The sequence below is a fragment of the Callospermophilus lateralis genome, chromosome 10 (genome assembly GCF_048772815.1).
Source record: "Callospermophilus lateralis isolate mCalLat2 chromosome 10, mCalLat2.hap1, whole genome shotgun sequence".
NCBI lineage: Eukaryota > Metazoa > Chordata > Mammalia > Rodentia > Sciuridae > Callospermophilus > Callospermophilus lateralis.
This window is the reverse complement of record NC_135314.1, coordinates 63,564,578-63,583,575: the sequence shown is the minus strand read 5'-3', so window position 1 is coordinate 63,583,575 and position 18,998 is coordinate 63,564,578. Positions and strand designations below refer to the sequence as shown.

Genomic DNA, 18,998 nt, shown 5'->3' with positions numbered 1-18,998 from the left:
TCTTATACCAACATCTAGACTTTTTTTTTTTTTTTAAATCCCTTTCCCTGGGCTCCTGTAAAGCTAGAAGGCTGTCCTTTTTTTTTATGTTTTCCCAAGAAAGTGAAAAGATCTTCAGAAGTGTGGGCCACAGCAAACCAAAGTCTTGAATTGCCTCCACAAGCTCAGGTGGTCTTTTCTTTTGAAAAGAAGGATCTAGGCCAATTGTTCTTAAACCTTGTTACTTTAGAGACTTTTTTTAGACAAAAGTTTTGAATACTGATGGCCATTCCAAATTGTCATTGCCAAATAATTGTAGCATGAAAGGGAATGTGCTGCTTCTAAAAATTGAGGCACCTAATTGATTTATTTATGTGACTAGTCATTTACAGATGTGGCCACACTATGTACACTAATGCAAACACCTGCAGAAATTACTGAGGATCTCAGTAATTTATTACCATTCTGAAGACCACACTGTGAGCATAATGCAGATTTATAAAATAACTTTACCTATAACTTTTGCTTCTATGACGTCTAAGTGTACCAGTCCGTTGCTGGTGTTCTTGTGGGCAAACCTAGTTATTTGGGTTTACCACAGAATCCTTTGGAGAAATATATATCAAAAAGATAATTTTGGGCAGTGCGCTGAAGATTTTATGTTAATTTAAAGCTTTGTTCTACTATGTCATCTAATAGAATGTATGAATTTAATATCTGATAGGTCTAGTGGAAGAGATGCATCAAAGGGGAAAGTAGATATGTTTAGTGATCGAAGACGGGAAAAGTCAACTTTGGTTATGAAGCTACATCCACAAATAGTCTCTTTTTTTCCTATTAATCCTTTATTTGGTTGGCTTATAATATGGCTGTTTAGAGACAGAGGTTATAAGCTATTTGAGAGTATTTTGCCATATATTGCTACTTGATTAATTTCTCTTGATTGATCTCAGGTTTTTATTGCATTCATATTTACTCTCAGTAAACATAGTGACTTACCACTTCCTGAATTCAGAAGTGAGTCATTGTGTTTATCTGGAGGTGTGAAAATAGAAATCTTTAAGTATAACCGATTTGCATTTGGATGCATACACTGATTTACATAATGTCCTGACTTACTCTGAACTGCAAAGAAGACAAAGTTCACCCTCAAAGTTCAATAGTAATTTGCTCTTTCAGTTGTTTACTTCCATACTGCTATCTTATCTCTATGTCTATTGCTTCCCTTCTTTTCTAGTCCTCAATTTAAGTATGTATGTTTTATGCCTTATCTCTCAGATCGCTTCTAGCCTCACCTGAGAAATAAGGCTGCTTTGAGAAACTAAATTTTTTCCCATGGATTGGAATTCAAGTTTGTAATTTTTCCTCTGGCAAATTATTTGTCTTTTAGTACAGCTATTCTGGCACCAGAAGTTATCAGAAGACTGACTCTCATTACAATTTCAAATATGATGATGATCACTGCAAAAGGTATTTTTAGGTATAAGAGAGTCTATGTGAAATCTTAGTCATATAGTTGGTCACTTATATGGAGGCATATCCATGGAGTTCCCATTTCTATGTCTGTCCCATTGTGGAGCTAGGAAAAAGTACCAGTGGAGATGTCAGGAGAGCTTTGCTCTGGAGTAATAGAATCCAGAGAAACACCTATCCTGCCCATCTTAATGACTGAATCCTCTCTAGAGCATCCCTGTGAAATGATCATCCATTCTGTCCTTAAATAACTCACTACAGGAACCAGTTCCTTCGGAGGCAGTCTATCCCATGTTAGGGATAACTATATTTCTTTTTCTAGTTAGTTGAAAGACTCCTTGGAGCTTTCAATCATGGGCCCAGTTCTATTTTTTAGAGCTGAAGAGAATAAACTTAATGTCTGCCTCCTTTGAGTCATCTTAATAATGCTAATAATAACTACCAGTTATCTAGTGCATATTTTGTGCTAGGAGCTTTTCTAAGAATTTTATATATACTAATTAACATAATCCTCAAAAAGAAGCACTATAAGGAAGGTATATTGATATTATTCTCATTTTACAGACAAGGAAACTTTAGAATAGAAAAGTTATTTTCTCAAAGTTGTCACCTTTTAGTGGTGGCTAAGCCTGAATCCAAATCCAAGTGTTCTGGCCTCAGAGCTCAAGTTCTTAACTACTGTATTATGCTGCCTCTGAAACTTAAATACTTGACTATGGCCTATATTATTCCTGATTCTTCTCTTCTGCAGGCTGCACATCACTAGGACATCCCGACTATACATAGAGTTTCTGTGAGATTGTCTTTCAGTGGTAGAGTACTTCATTTCTATAATTGGACACAGCTAGGGCTTCTAGAATGGGCTTGTGGTGGAGTTTCTTTAAAATCTGAAAGATGACTTCAAACCTTCCCTTCCACCTCCTGTCCTGTCCTTCCATTCCCACAGCTCCCTCAGCCCCCCTGTTGCCAGGCCTCCAGGCAACCAGCACTCACCTGTGTGTACGAACATGTGCTTGACGTAATTCTGTTTGGCGGTGAAAGTCTTGTTGCAGAGAGTGCACTCATAAGGCTTTTTTTCGCCTTGCCCACTGGCTGTGCTGTGGCCTGCAGATGAGGCCAGGGGCTGTGGCGCTGGCAGCTGTGCAGTAAAGGTTGACAGACCAGGTTGGGACACTGTCACAAACTGGGTCTGCTGGCCTGCCAGGGGCTGTGGCAGGCTGAAGAGGAAAGGCTTAGGGCCACTGCCTGCAGGCTGGGTAGTGAAGAGGGCCGGCAGATAGGTGTTGCCGGCTGTGCCAATGACCTGTGTGTTGCTGGTCAAGGTCAGAGGCATCCTCAGGTTGCTGGTGAGGGTTTCTGTCTGGCGTAAGTAGAGCTGGGTACTTGGCAATGGCTGCCCGATGGACGTATTGACTGAAGGCTGTTGCAGGACACTTTTCTCTGAGCTGTTGCTGACAGTGATGACCCTGTTGTCCATCTCCACCTCATTGCTTCTCTCTGGAGAGGAGGCACCTGTTTCTAGCTGGTTTGGCTGTGGGCCGCCATCAGCGGGGGTTTCCACGACCTGCTCGGGTTGGGTGGGCTCTGCCTGGCCATCCCTGGCCGCCCCTGGCCCAAACTGCTGTTCCACTGAGTCGGGTTCAGTGCCTATGGAGGAGCTGACACCAGAGTCGAAGCTTTCTCCTTTGGGTTCACTCTCGGTACCCTCAGCCTGGTCGGTGTCTTCTGTGCACTCCTCGGATTCATTGCGCTCCAGGATCTGCACCCTTTGCTGCCCATAGTAGTCATAATCGTCCTCCATCTCCTGCTTGATGTGGATGTTGCCCACCAGTGTCTGGATGCGCACAGGCCGGGGTTGCTTGCGGCAGTGCGTGGTCTCAGGGGTGGTGGACAGGTAGCGCTCCATCTGCTGTGAGCGCTCATGGATGCGTGTGATCCAGCTGGGGTCTTCCATATGGTGGTCACGGGGCAGGCCCAGCGCTGTCTCATGGTGGCTGACCACCGCACCGCTGTAGAAGGAGCGCTCGCCGCTGCCATTCTGCATGGAGCAGGCATAGAGTGCGGAGTAGATTCTGTCCACACTGTGCTGTGGGTGGCTCTGCAGGTAGCCCGATTCCGTGTCACTGCTCTGGCCTGACGTGCCTGACTCAGGAGTGCCCCGTGGCGTATCTTGGCCCGAGTCCTGGATGCCTGGGAACACATCGCCCACGTTCTGCGACACGATGCGTGTGCACTCATCTATGACTGTTTTGATCTGCAGGATGCTGGCCGCTGTGAGGATCTGCAGAGCTTCTGACTGCGAGACTCTCAGCACGCCGCTGTACATGAAGTCAATGAGCTTTTGCACTGACTGCACTGACACTACCGAAGGGATCTCAATGTCGCTGTAGCCCAGTAGCAGCTTGTCCTGGAAGAAGGGGCTGCCGGCTGCCAGCACGCAGCGGTGTGCCCGCAGCATGCTCCCGTGGATGCGCACCGTCACGTCACAGAAGTGGCCACGGTTGCGCTGCTCGTTGAGGGTCTCGAGCACGGAATTGCTGAAGTTGTGAAGGTTGATGCTGTGAATGCGCTCGGTCATCCCCTTGCAACTGATGTCACCTGCAGTACAGCAAGGCAGACACAAAACAGGGCACGTGTCAGATCTAACTTAATGGTTTTCCTAAAACCTATGTCTCAGGTGAGAAATGCTAGAATCACCCTTCCTGCAGACACAGGCAGAGAGATGAGCTGACTGTACATAGAAGACTAAAGGAACAAGGCCTGGAGTTCTTTTCCAGTTCCTGCCTCAGTGCCCTAGATGTTGGATATTGAATCCATCTTGGTCCAGAGCTTCAGCTGAGATTGTGAGTTGACTAATGGGATGCATCTTTTGACTGCTATTTCTATGACTTCAGCAAGGAAGAACTGAGAGGCAAATGGAAGACTTGTTCTCAGGGAACACTCTACTTTAATTTTCAACAAGTCTAAGCCTAGGTCCTTCAGGAAAGTTTCTGTTTCTGCCAATTTCTCAAACTTCCTTTATTCCTAGACATACCAGTATTCATAGTTTAGAAATAAATCCCCTTCCTATTAGTTTATATGTCATATACTATAGCCCACAACACGTATGTGAAAATTCAACCCAGGCTACAATGTCTACTGAACAGCTGCCACCATGTTTTCTGTACGATGGATGATTATAGAAAGTAATCTGCTAGCTAAAGGAGCATTGTTATCTCTGAGAATCTGTCTGAGCACTCTCTAAGATGGTTATGTAGAATATGGGTGGTTTTCTGAGGCTTAATGTAAAGGGAATGTTATAAAGGTAAAAATTGGGTATGCTGATCTGGAAGATGGGATTATACCAGGTGATCACATTTACACTGGGCACTTTTAGAGTGAAGGGGAACATTAGAGTAATTAGGCCAGAACAGCAAGAGTAAACTATGAGTGGGATATACATTTGCCCCAGGTAACAGAGTACCCTTTGCATATGCTCCAAGGAACTATTAAAACAGCTACCTGAGGAAGACAATAGTCTGCAATGTGGAGGCCATGGTAAGCCTGATCCATTGTTGTCCCTGTATTTTCAGGTTGTGAAAATGAGGGATAATGATGACAACATTTAAATCCACATTAATGGCTTTCCTATTCTTCTATACCACCTCTCAGATGGCTCTCAAGAATTCCTCTCTCCAACTCATTCTTCAGATTTCTCATTCTTGGAATAATGCAAGAAATAAAACAACTCCTCCTGATACTAAAATGTAGAGTTTTCTATATATAGTTTTACTATCACTAAGGTCTTTCTTTCATTTAAAATAGTAGGCAGTAAAATCATCACCTCTGAGTAAAATGGGCTTATTAATTTTTTTTTTTTTTTTTTTTTGGTGATATCAAGGGTGCTCTACTACAGAGCTCCATTCATTTTAGTGTATTTCAACACAGAATCTTGCTAAATTGTTAAGGCTGGCCTTGAACTTGCCTCAGCCTCCTAAGTAGCTGGGATTACAGGCTAAAACAGATTTATCTAAACAGGTGAGAACATTCTTTAAATCATATCATAACACTGGAGATGTTGAGATGTCATGTATGACTGAGTTGTCTTCTTTCAGATAATTCTGGGAAGTGTCATTATCATAATTATTTTAACAATGAATAGCCATGTAATATTTTGGTGTACAAACTCTCTGATATGTAACATCTTATTTACTTCTGTTATGTTTTCAGGATATGTCTTATTATTCCTATTTGCTATAAGATGAAGTTGGGTTCTTAAAATGTCTAAGTGACTTGCCCATAGTTTTACATAACTAATAAGTGAGAGGGTTGGGATTAGAATCCATTCCTCTTGATGCTCTTTTCACTGCATATACTGGATTCTGAGTAATGGAGCTTGAATTGGCATTTAAATTTAGAGCCGTCTTTATCTCAGTAGGATAAAAAAATATATTGAAAGTTATGGATATTGCTTTAGAGACAAGAAATGGTGAACAACAAAAGCTGTTGTATCACACAGATACAACACACACATACACACACATTCCATGAGAAAAATTCAAACTGCTTGTTTGACTAAATCAGATTGCAAGTCAAGTAAATCTAAACAATCAAGTTATCTGCTAAATATTCTGAGTTATGATTACTGCAGTAATGTTGTCACCAACTTCATTAAAAACTACAGAAATGTAAACTTATACACATATACATGCTGATCTGATAAGCCTAGCTGGATTTTTGCAGACATAATTCTTAAACATCTTCCTAAGTATTCTGGCCCCACACTGCGATGAGCAGCCATGAAAGGCTGAATCGCTTTTTGCTGATATGGGTACAGATGTGAGGGAGGGACTCTGCCTCTCCATTCAAGCGCACCTCATTTCTCCAGCACACAATGTGGAGGCAACTCTTTTCCCAGGCTTTCTTTCATTTTTAACACTAATACAGTGGGAAAAAGTTTCTGCCACAGCAAGGCAAAGTCCAGGCTTTTGTGAACATGTCCTTTTCAGCCAATGGGCATTAATGTATAGATTCCAATGGAATAAATCTGAAATACTCTACTGTAGAAGATTTGTCCCCATTGAAAACACATCTTGATTAGATGGTTATTCAAGGTCTGTATAGGAAGGAATGGTGTGAAAATGCTAACTCTATTCTTTCCTAGATTGGCACTGAATAGGCATTTGGGCTATTCAAAACACACACACACACACACACACACACACACACACAAAATAACCACCCCCCCTCCCCCAAAACCCAAACCCTGTCAACTCTATAAAGCTACACAACTTTACATACATTTTGTGTATTTGAGGATGCCTCCCCACCTTAAAGAAAGAAAAACTTGAAAAAATCTACCATAGTATAAATGTGAAACTGATGCAAAGTGATAAAACAGAAATTGTTCCCTGTGTTTTAAAATAACAACCTACTCCTTTCACCAGAGTAAAAAACATGAAGTCAGCCTGTGATGGCATTCACTAGAAACATGCTGAATGTGGTGATGTATTCTAAGTGACTATGTTGTAAGAGGGAGCACAATGTATGGGGCTGAAGCAGGGGTTAGTCCTGAAGGGAAAAATCTGCCTGGTGAAGGTGGGAGAGGGCCTGGCTCTCTGTTTTGTAGGAATTCAGCTCCTGCCAGTCCCTTAAACTGCAGGGGTCCAGGGATAGGACTTAGCATGAGAATAAAAAGCTGCCTGGGCATAAGAGAAAATGAACAAGAAAGGAAACAGCAGGCAATACAATCTCTTTTAATTAGGTGTGAAATCTAGTCCTTTCTCAGTCAGGAGAGCAAAAGGATATATAAAATGAGACTAGTGCAAGAATAAGGTGCTGCAGAGGGGGATGGGAACTGGAGTTTCTGTTATTTGGAAGGAAACTCCAGTTATCAAAATTAAAACCAATAGGAATTTCGGTCAAGTCAACAGGTCTAAGTCAAATGGCAGGTCCGAAAAACCCTTGGGCTTTCAATCTGGGGCACCAGGCTCAGATGAGGTAAGTAGGGCAGCACAGGAAATAGGGCTAGGGTAGCCAGGCCTTCACAACCCACTCTCATACATCACACTGTTCTCAACATTGTATCTTGATACCTTTAGCATGCTGAGGTTGATCTTTCATATCTGAGGACATTAATGATGACCTTAAGCTATTACCTTGGTGCCACTTGCCAAGTTGGTCATACTAGGAACAAGTCAGTGGACTCTGGGGAATGCAGATGTGTATTTTGTTCACTCAGACCCCTTACTCCTTAAATTTCCTGCAAAGAAATTCAGTAATGCCTACCTCACCTAAATGCCAAAGGGCCTTTCTGAGCCCTTGTACTATAGGAGATACGGAGTTTTTAGCTCAGTTTCCCCATCTAGAATAAAGGGCTCTGTGCCTTCCCATCCTCTCTTTCTATTTCACTGCTATTTTCACATTTTTGGAGGGTGACTGGGAGCACTAGGGAAATCAGCTGTGCAAGAGGAAGGCAGCAGGCAGAGCAAAACCTCTTTCTCCTACCTGGCTTCTACCTGGTAACCTTATTCCTATAGTGGGACCACAGAAAGGCCATCAGTCTGTGGGAAGGAGAGTTGTAGGGTTTCACTTATCCATTCTTGGGCCAAAAGGGGGAGGCTTGGGCCCTTTCCTGATGAGGGTTCTCCTCTGTCTTCCAGGGTACCTAAACCCAGTGTTCAGAAACCACCAGGGATTTTAGCACATTTCTTAGCTATTGATAACAGATTTCTCCTCATAAGACATAATTCAACTGTTCAACTTTCAGAAATTTGAGTTTCAAACAATTTTAGGAATGTACTACCTATGAATGTTGGGGACTGCCTGAATATGCTTTTGTAGTCATTGTTTATTATTTTAGCTGGACAAACACATTAAAATTATTATCTTTAAATTATTTATAACAGCATTCTACATATGTTTTTACAACCGTAGTTAGGTATGTCTTTATTATTACTTGAATTTTAATTCATCTATGAAACATTTTTAAAGAGTACTAAACACTTAAGGGTATTTAATTTAATTGGTGGGTATGGATAGCATCTACAGTCTTCATGAATGGACATGTTTTCACTTTCATAGAAACAAGGTTAGTAGCTTTCATTAGAATATCAAAAAGGTATGCATTCTTCCCAAATTAATACTCATGGATTGAGATTCAAGTATCTCTAAGCTGATCTTTACTACTTTCAATAATCAGAGCCCTGAAACTCATGGCAGCCTTCATGATTCCATCTAATGCATTAGGATTTTTGATAAGCTGATAGTTCCCAGTGCTTGAATTGATATTATTTTATAAGATAAGGTAAATAATTCAAAGAAAAATTTGGATTAAATCCAGGTTTTATCAGAGTAGATTCCATTTGATAGTTAACACAAATCCACAGAAGAATTAAGGGAACACCTTTTAAATTTTTTGACCATTAAAACTAGATATTGTGGCATATAATTGGAAAAAAACCTAAGTACAAATTCAGTACACAGTTTTAATCCTGCCAGCAAAATTCGATTCACTTGAGAGCTCTGCAGGACTAACAGGTACTCTTTCTTTTCCCTTACTGTCCTTGCCTTCCTTTGCCTTCCCCCTCTCTCTCCTTTCTTTTTCTCTCTTTTCTTTCATTTTCTTCTCTCTTTCCTCCCTCTCTCCATTTCCTTCTGTTGTTATACCTTTAAATTTTATTAAGTTTCAAGTATGGGGAACAAGAAGGCAAAATTTGAACTAGGAAAGCATTTGCCTTATGACCCTCAGGCCCATTCCCAAATCTAGATTTAACATCCATTACTGGCTGGGTTTTCTTCTCTTCTCTCTTTATATTTTGTCTGAATGCTGAGGATAGATTTACATTACTAGTGGGATTTTCAGGTCCAAAGGAAGAAATAATCCCAGGGAAGACTTTTACAGTTGGCTCTAGAGACTCTTGTAGAGTCTAGAGAGTCTAGAGACTCTTCCTGTCAGTTATCGCAGGTCTTTGGCTTACCAATTTCAACTTAAGTCTGCTGTCACATCTAAGAAGGAAGAGGATGCCTGGTCAGATGTCTAAAACTGCAATATAACTATCTTGTGGATGAAGTTGATTTTAGGGTTGCTTGAATTGTCAACAGTTCATTAATGGAATGTTTACTGAGACTACTTCAGTGTAAATGGACCTATAATAATATAGAAGAACTGAAATCTAAAAAAAAAAAAAAAAAAAAAACAAGAAGAAAGAAATACACCCATAAGGACCTTTGATATTCAAAACATATTAATCAGTCAACATCTACCAGAACTCAGTGCTCAGGAAAAGCTGCATTCTGCTTTTATCTTTTTGGATCATACAAATAACATAATTGATCATATTTCTTTCTTGGCTTTGTTTACTAGGGAACTCTAAATTAAAATTTAGTCTACATTTTAGCAACTATATAGACTTCCTGATTTTTTTCTATATAAATATTTCCTCAGTTTTATTCTATGGTTAATTCCTTATTTCACGTGTACACTGTTTTCTTCGTTATAGTTATATAAAATATATTTCCTCCATATTTATTAATAATTGAATATTCTTTTAAGTCAACCCATATCCCTGTAGTTATGAGGTGAGGGTATAATCAAACAATTAATCAATTAGTTATTGAGCATTAACTTTATGAAACCAATTGTGCATATAAATTATAACTTCATTTTAAGTATTATCAAGCTACATATGTATTAGGGTTATCTAGAGAGAATCAATAGGATGTGACTATAGATACATGAGAGGGGATTTAATACAGGAATTGGCTTATGCTATTATGGCATCTTATAAGTCTTATGACAGGTAATCTGCAGGTTAGGGACACTGAAATTCCAGTAGCAAGGGTCATTCAAAATACAAAGGCCTCAGAACCAGGGAAGCCTATAGTGGCATTCTCAATTCAAGGCAGGAAGCCCAAGAGCACAAGGAAGGAGCTATTGATATTAAGTCTTGGGGTCCAAATGCCAGCAAGTCTGAAGTTCTGATATCCAAGGCAGATGAGTCTTTCTCAGCTCTCAGGTGGAGATACCAATTTGCTTTCTGTATTTTTCCTCTGTGGGCCCTTAATGTGTCAAAATGAGGCAGAGTCTTCCCTACTTGTTCCACTCATGGGCTTGCCACTTCTCACAGACACATCAAAAATGATGCCTATCTGAGTTTCTAGGGATTCCTTAATCCAGTCAAGTTGGTATCCAAAACTATCACAAATCCATCCTTTGTCAACTTGATACTCATATACATCTCCTCAAACCATTCTTAATTTCCAAATAAAGAAAATAACAAAGTAATAGTTTTTCCTTACAAGATGCAACTGAAAATTCCCTAATCCCTTCCCCAGAAGAGGAAGCAAAAATTCATGGGTGATATTTACTCATCTTTTGATATTCTATGATTTAAACATTAAAATGTACAATGAACAATAAAGAAAATTATATGATATTCTCTTATATGATAAAGAAAAAAGAGGAATGAAAACAAAGACATTGCTTAATATATATGTGTATATATATAAAATGTGTATATACATATATAAGAAATAAGTATGTGTGTATATATGTATATGTACTTGTACATATACATATATGTATATACATATACACATGACAATTACAGTCCCCATTTCTGTAGTTGGTCATGTAGTTCTAACAGATAATTATTGTATTTTCTATTTCCCATTTTATATTGCCTTTGCTTTAAACAAGTACCTCAGATGGTCATGGTTCTTTGGGATGGCTCCAAACTTCTTTCCTGAGAAATCTGGGCCATTTGTAGTCTTTCTCAGATTGGTTTGTTGTAATTTCCCATTGACCTTAATCATAGGGCATGGTAATACTGAGATGTTCAAGAGATCTCCACTGTTTCAGACACGTTTTTTTTTTTTTTTTTTTTTTTTTTTTTTTTTACCTCCATCATGGAGTAGTAATTCAACTTCCATTTGGTTGTCTAGATCAACCACCCCAATCAACATCATAATTCCCTTCTTAGTCTGTTGACTCAGAGGCATGAAATCAAAGTGGCCATGTGGCAGTTTTAACTTCTAATTCAATGGAATCATTGTTGTGTCTCTTGTGGAAGCATTCTTTCTTTTGGAACTAAGATTTCTAGGCTAGCAGAGCAAACGGTTGTTGAAACAGAAATAAAAATTTTATTAATCCATCACTAGGATGATACCATTCCCATTTTCATTTTTGATTTCTGGATCCATGAATCCTGGCTCTTGTGGAAATAGTACCATATACTAGATGTTGATTTAGAGCACATACTGCATTCTGGAGAACCTTGCCCCAGTCCTGCAAGGTACTGTCACCTAGCTGGCACTGTTACTGCTACTTTGAAAGACCATTTCACCATTCTATCAAGCCAGTTGATTTAGGATAATGGTGAAAATGGCAAGACCACTGAATTCCATGAGCATGAGCCCATTGCCATACTTCTTTTACTGTGAAATGAATTCCTTGGTCAGAAGCAATGTTGTGTGGAATACCATGCTGGTGGCTAAGGCATTCTGAGTCCAGAGACAGTAGTTTTGGCAAAAGCATCATGTGCACAGAAGGCAAATCTATATCAAGAATATGTACTCCAATAAGGGTAATATGCTGTCCCTTTCATGACAGAAGCACACCAATGTACTCAACCTGCCATCACGTTGCTAGCTGATCAACTTGGGAAATGATGCCCCATCAGGGACTCAGTGTTGATCTCTGCTGTGGGCAGACTGGGCACCACAGCTGTAGCCATAGCCAGATAGGTCTTGGAGAGCAGAAGTCCATGTTGCCAGTCCCACATGTATGTTCCATTCCTGCCGTCATGGCCACTTTGTTTAGGAGCCCTTTGATAATAACAAGGGTGGGATAAGGAAGGAGGCTGATTACATTCCCATATTAAGTCATACTATCAAGCTGATTATTAAAGTTCTCTTCTCTGAGAACACGCTTTGGTGGGCATTCACATGGGACACAAGTATCTTTATATCCTTTGCGCACTCAGATAGGTCTATAACTCCTTCCTAAATCTCCTTGTCATCAATTTTCCAATCATCTTCCTTTTAAGCCCTTGACCATCCAGCTACTGGCTACAGGTCATACACTGCTATATAATCAAACATCTAGAAATTTCTTCTTTCAAGCAAAGGGCATAATGAGGTACATTGCCTAAAGTTCTGCCAGTGAAAAAGATTTCCCTTCAGGACTGTCCTTCAGGGATGCTCCAGAAAAGGGAAGTAGTGCTGCAGCTGTCCATTTTCCAGTGGTACCTGCATATTTTGAATAACCATCTCTAAATGAGGCCCTAGTCTTTTTTTCCTCACAGAGTACTCCCCATGAGACCATGTACAGGTTGGGAGAGAGTAGATGGTAGAGCAGGAGGAGGAACTATGGGCATTTGGGTTCCTTGTTCTTGTAACTTATTTGTTCCTTCAGGACTTGTTCACTGGGAAAAATCCAAATAAGGCCTTTTAGGCACTGTGCTTCTTTCTTGGCTATAGGAGGTGCCAGATGCAACAACTTACCTTTTACCTTATAAGGGATATCTCGACATGCCCTATATCATAGGACCCTTAAGAATTTCACTGAGGCATAAGACCCCAAATTTTAGATTTATATTCTACCCTCTGACACACAGATGTTTTTCCAGTAAGCCCAGAGTAGTTGCTATTTCATGCACACTAGGTCCAATCAGCATAATGTCATTAATGCAATGAAACAATGTGATATCTTTTAGAAAGGAAAGGTGATCAAGATCCTTGAGAAATAAATTATGATGGAGGGCTGAAGAGTTGATATACCTCTTAGATAGGACGGTGATGGTGTATTGCTGGCCTTGCCAGCTGAAAGCAAACTGCTCCTGGTGGGCCTTATGGACCGGTTTGGAGAGAAAGGCATTTTCCAGATCAATAGCTACACATCAAGTACCAGAAGATGTGTTAATTTGCTCAAGCAATGAAAGCACATACAGCAACTGCAATAGGAGTTATCACCTAGATAAGTTTATGATAATCCACTGTTATTCTCCAGGATCTATCTGTTTTCTGCATAGGCCACACAGGAGAGTTGAATGGGGATGTGCAAATCACCATACCAGCATCTTCCCGGACTTTGATGATGACACTAATTTCTGCAATCCCTCCAGGAATGTGCTATTGTTTTTGATTTACTGTTTTCCTAGGCAAAGGAAGCTCTAATGACCTCCATTTGTCTTTTCCTACCTTATCAGCCTTCACTCTGCAGGTAAGGGAACCAATGTAGGTATTCTGCCAGTCACTAAGAACACCTACTCTAATTATGCATTTGCAAACTGGGGAAGTGGCCACAGGATGGATTTGGGAACCCACTAAGTCAGATCTGAATTAAAACTCCAATAACCTGATTTCCATAAGCCTCTACTCTGACTAGAGGGCTACAACGATGTTTTGAGTCTCTGGGAATCATTGTTAGTTCAAAACCAAAGGTCTGAGTATTTCCCTTTTCCCAATGCATACTTACCCTAATAAAAACCATGTGTTCCTTTGGGTAAGGATGGGAAAAAGATTAAATTTTTGACATAAATTTTTGGTAGTGTACTGGGGTCCTTTTTCAAGGGGATCCAACCTACCCTTCATTCCAGCTCTGGATCTCTGAACTGGCTCACATTTGGGAATCAGTTGAGTGGTTTTTATGCTTTGAGTTAGATTTTTGTTTACTTCACCTGAGTTTTCTGTTTATATGGATCAAATAAGAATTTGGTAGGCTTTCTATCCAATCCACTTCTAGAAACACCATTATGTGTAGCCAAAGTTATAGATTATGTGAGTCAGGTTATTCTGATTGTGACTTTGACGCTGCTTTCCGTTATGGTAACTACACCTACCTTGCCCTTGGCAATAGAGTGAAACCACTTGGCCCAGCCCCTGCAGAATCCAATTATTCATTGCAGTGATTCTCACTACAATGTCTGGCCTAAGAAGAGGAGTGATTCTCACTACAATGTCTGGTCTAAGAAGAGGAGCAGTCACAGATCTCTTCAGGAATGCGGGGCTTCCTTCACAAATTTGTTTTGCAAACCACTGTTGAAAGGTATATTTTCAGATGCTACAAGTGTGAAGGAGTAGGTTTTATGTGGCAAATCCATTTTAACGTTCCAACCTTTGAATTCCTTCTTCTATGGTAAGCTAAAGAAGATTGGGCATCTCCAAATCACTCAGATTGGCCCTCTTTTGATCCATGTTTCAGCCAACAAACCAAACAAACCTTAAGGCCTTTCTTAACTCCTCAAGCTGCAATATATAAATGCTGTTCAGTGGGCTCATATCAATAAATTCAGCCTACGGTAGTCAGGCAGACCAGTTTCACAAAGGTTCTTGGCGCACCAATGGCCTGCAGGTACCCAGCACACGCCATATTTGTTGCCAAGGTGCCAAGGGAAAGATCAGATCAGTTGAAGGGGTGGTGAAGGAAAGATCCAAGAAGAGATCAGTGAGGCTGTTAGCTAAGCCTGCTTCTGTAAAAGTGAAATAAAAGTCAAAAAGGCAGTGGGAATGGATTAATCTTCAGACAGAAAGTGCAGTCAAAAGGAATGGAAGCAAAGGGAAAACTGGCTGACATAGCTAAGTAAGAAACTTTAAAAAAAAAAAAATTACCCATAGAAAACAGAGAAACTGAAAACCAGCAGAGTCCAGCCTCTGATGAAATAGAAGAGAGCCAACTCTGGGTAATGGTACACTATGTCATGTCACTGGTCCTTGTCTCCCTTCTTATGTAATCCAAAGGAATATTTTTGTCAACTATGTTGTAAACACTAATTTTCTGACAGGAAGGAGGAAATCCTACTTCATTCCATTTTTAAATGTAAATTATTTTTCAAAGTGAAATCCTTTACTGGTTGTTTAGTTTTTGGTACAATCAGAAAATAGGGGGATATTGAATATAGGAAGCTTTGACTGTCTACGGTGTCAGCTAAATGTTCCACAGGTGAGGGATTAGTTTTATATTCTATAATACAAAGCATACTAAATGGCAATTTGGAGTCACAGTCATGCATTTAATATGTCTTAAACATTTTAATTTACTTCCATTCCCATATTTGTCGAATTGTTTCCTAGGAAAACCACTCCTTGATTGTTGCCCTGTCAGAACTGTGTGCACTCTGCAACATGTTTGGTTGTGGTAATCCAGTTTTCCTAATAAATTTTTAATGTATTGTGAAAGATTGAAAATTGGGGTATGTAGTGTACATGATTTAAAATTGTAAATTGGTGGGACTTATGGGATTCAAAGACATTTTAACATATTGGTACTTGATATCCTCTTTAGGAAAATTTGCCTTCAAAATCAAAGCTGGAAAGTCACTGGAGTAACTATTTAATAAGGAATCACAACCCAGGGACTTTTAGATTTTTGGTATGTAAGAATTCTGGTATGTACAAATTGAAATGTCTGTGTACTAATCCTCAACACAATAAAATCTCAATTATGAAAGAAAAAAGTAAATTCAGGCTAATCCAACTTTATGTCCCTTCCACCATTGTCCTATACCTTTACTATCCAGACCCACTCACGTTCCCCAGATTTCAGAATTTATAAATTAGAAAACTCGAGTAGTCTTTTGGAATATAGTATACCTCCTTATGAGTCACACTTTACACGTCATCTTTATGGACCTTCTGGGACGAGTGAGAGGTCTAGAAACCAATAGGGGTGGCCTAGGAGAATCAGAATTGTCGTAGGGGAGGCCATTACCCTTTCCCAGCACAACAAATGCTGAGTCAGTCCCCTCACACAGAGGTGGAAGATTAGTACCACTGTGAGAGGGGCAACCATATGCAGGAGGAGATGTCATTTCAGCAGAATGGTGGTGGATGGTAGGTAAGGAGACCCCTTCTGCTGCAGGGGAGAAGGAAGAAGAGAAGACTAATTTGTTTGATTTTTTTTTTTTGGTGTGGTGTGGACACATTTTCACTGTCAAACAAGTCTCATTAGAACTTGGGCCTCAATGTCCCCCTGCCTTATGAGGGTCTTCCAGCACATTTCCATCTCAACTTACAGTGTCCCATTCTTTCTCAACCAGTGTCCTTACTTTAATAATAGGAAATACCCGGCAAGGCAGAGACTTCAACTTTTTTTTTTGATTCAACCAGTTGCATGATGACAGCTTGTTTTGGCTTTCAGCAATTTCAGCCTTGTGGCTACAGGAGAGAAATTCTGATCTGGGACACTCTTAGAAACTCTTAGGTCATTTAAATGGAGTTGGAGCCAATAAACCATATCCTTGATCATTTTTGTATTTTATTACTTTTTCCAATGACAATTAGAGCAATTGATCAGCATTATTATATTTCTTGGTTCTCCCTAACTGTTCTAAATTATAATATATAGAGTTACTAAATCCATTGTCTCTTATAGTGATGAGTCAGGAGTATAAAACATGTTTATCTTTCTTATCTCTAAAAACAGTTCTACCATGGATTATTGGTGTTTTCTGTGTTATTATAACTAGAGTCCTTAGCATTTTTAGATCTAATCAGATTACAAAGATAATTCTAGAAACCTCAAAATCAATTAAAGAAACTCATCTTTAAAATTTTGCTCCTCTGGAACCACTCCTGGTCCCAAAATCTATATTAATCAGGGTTCTAGAGAGACAGAATCAGTAGAGAATGCATATAGATACATGAGAGGGGACTCATTAAGGGAATTGGCTCATGCAATTATGGTGGTTGAGTTCTGTGACAAGAAATCTGCAGGTCAGGCATACTGGGATGCCATTAGCATGGCTGGGAGCAAATCTGAAGACCTCAGATCTAGGAAAGCCTACAGTGTGATTTTCAGTTGGAGGCAGAAAAGTTAAGTCACAGTGAAAGGGCCGCTAAGAAATCCTGGAGTCCAAATTCCAGCAAGCCTGAAGTTCTTATGTCCAAGGCAGATAGATGAGCTTTTCCCAGCTTCCAGGTAGAATTATCAATTTGCCTTCTACATTTGCTATCTTGGACCCTGAGCCAATTATAAGGAGGATGGCTCTTCCTTACCTATTTCACTCAGACTTACAAGCTTACCTCTTTTAAAAATACCCTCACAGACACATCCAAAGACATACTTTTCTGGGCTTCTTGATATTCCTTAATCCAGTCAAATTGGCCCCTAAAATTAATCATCACAACATGCTTTACGAAAGTCTATACTTTGAGCATCTGATTCCAGTAGAATAAAACATTAAAATCTATTCTCATATACTGCAATTTGTGAAGGCTAAGTTTTAATTCTGTGATCAAAGGTATAGACAGAAGATTCCAGACAACATTCTGAAAGATACCTACACACTCATTCCAGAATTGAAATGAAATAGCTTCTTGAGAAGGAAAGACCTGCTGGGACTAAGGATAAAAGTCAATGCAATTGGACTTGATGCCTTTAAATCCTCTTACATTGTAAACCTTTAGAGACATCTTTAGGAGTTTCTTTCTTTCTTTTTTCTTCTAAAGATTTTTCTTTAAATTTAGTTGCTGCCCTATTGTAACCTTTTCTTTTGTTCACTAAATTTGGAGAACAAAAATACAGAGATGCTACATCTGTGGGTGGGATACAAAAATGAACAAAAGGATCTACTTAAATTCAGAGTTATGCAGTTTGAACTTGGCTTTGGATAGCCCTTAAAGAGGGCTGTATATATTCAAATGTGCAGTTAAGTTAGGTTCTTTATTTTGCTTGAAAATAAATTGGAAATTTTAAAAGTGATTATATTAAAAACTATTACCTTCTTACTATTCTGTTCTCCTTTTGGTCTCTACATAATCATATACTTATTTTTCAGAAAAAAAAATTTCAACATCCAACTAACTAAAAGATCCAACTAACTCCCAAGAATAGCATTCCTTTGGAAAATATCATCAAGTAGTGATGTAATTTAGTTAGGTAAGAAATTAATTTTTTTGACTTTTGGGGAAAACTTTTGCCTGAACTTTAATGAGTGAGAAAACAGAACTCTGTAGTACCAGTTAAAAAAACTTCCTGGCTAAAATTATCATGGAGTGTCCCAATTCATAGAACTCCCCTCCATTCTGTGTTGCTGTGTTGTTCTGAAACTGTTTTTGATGCAGGTCTTCAGATTCATACTCAAATATTTCTTTGCTTGGGTCTTCCTGAAAAAAAATAATTAAGTTGGTTCCAGTGTGACAACTGTTGGCAGGAGACAGCAGAAGACTTCTTTATGGAAGGTATGGATCTGAACAAGACAGATTGTTCTACTGAGGAGTAAAGGCCTTGTATTCCAAAGGACAAAGGATGTGATCTCTGTCAGGGTTTCATAAGTTTTGTACAAATCTAGGGAGAAAAAGGGAGCCCTGAAACTTGACTGTATTTTTTGCTAACTTGGGGGCAGGGGGTCTCAGGTTTAATTTTCTTTAGAAAAAGAAGAAAATTATTCTTGTACCTGAAGTGTGAGGGTTATATCTGAACTTTCTGCACATTTACTACATAATTTATTACTTAACAGTATATGAATATCTCATTTTTTCATTTGTGCCTGTCTATCTTTATAAGAAGACTCTATGCCTCCTGAAAGTGAGTACCTTACCTCATTATATTCTATAACTACAACTAC

General features: G+C 39.4%; 1 protein-coding gene across 15 annotated transcripts in view; it reads right to left on the bottom strand.

Moving 5' to 3' along the window:
* The window catches only part of Zbtb20 (zinc finger and BTB domain containing 20), an 815,137-nt gene that overhangs the window by 32,060 nt on the left and 764,079 nt on the right, over positions 1-18,998 (bottom strand). For all 15 annotated transcript variants that reach the window (XM_076869018.2, XM_076869024.2, XM_076869012.2 and 12 more), the window contains one exon: positions 2,446-4,050. In XM_076869018.2, coding sequence (XP_076725133.1) covers positions 2,446-4,050 — 1,605 coding nt within the window. The remainder of the gene's footprint in view (positions 1-2,445; positions 4,051-18,998) is intronic.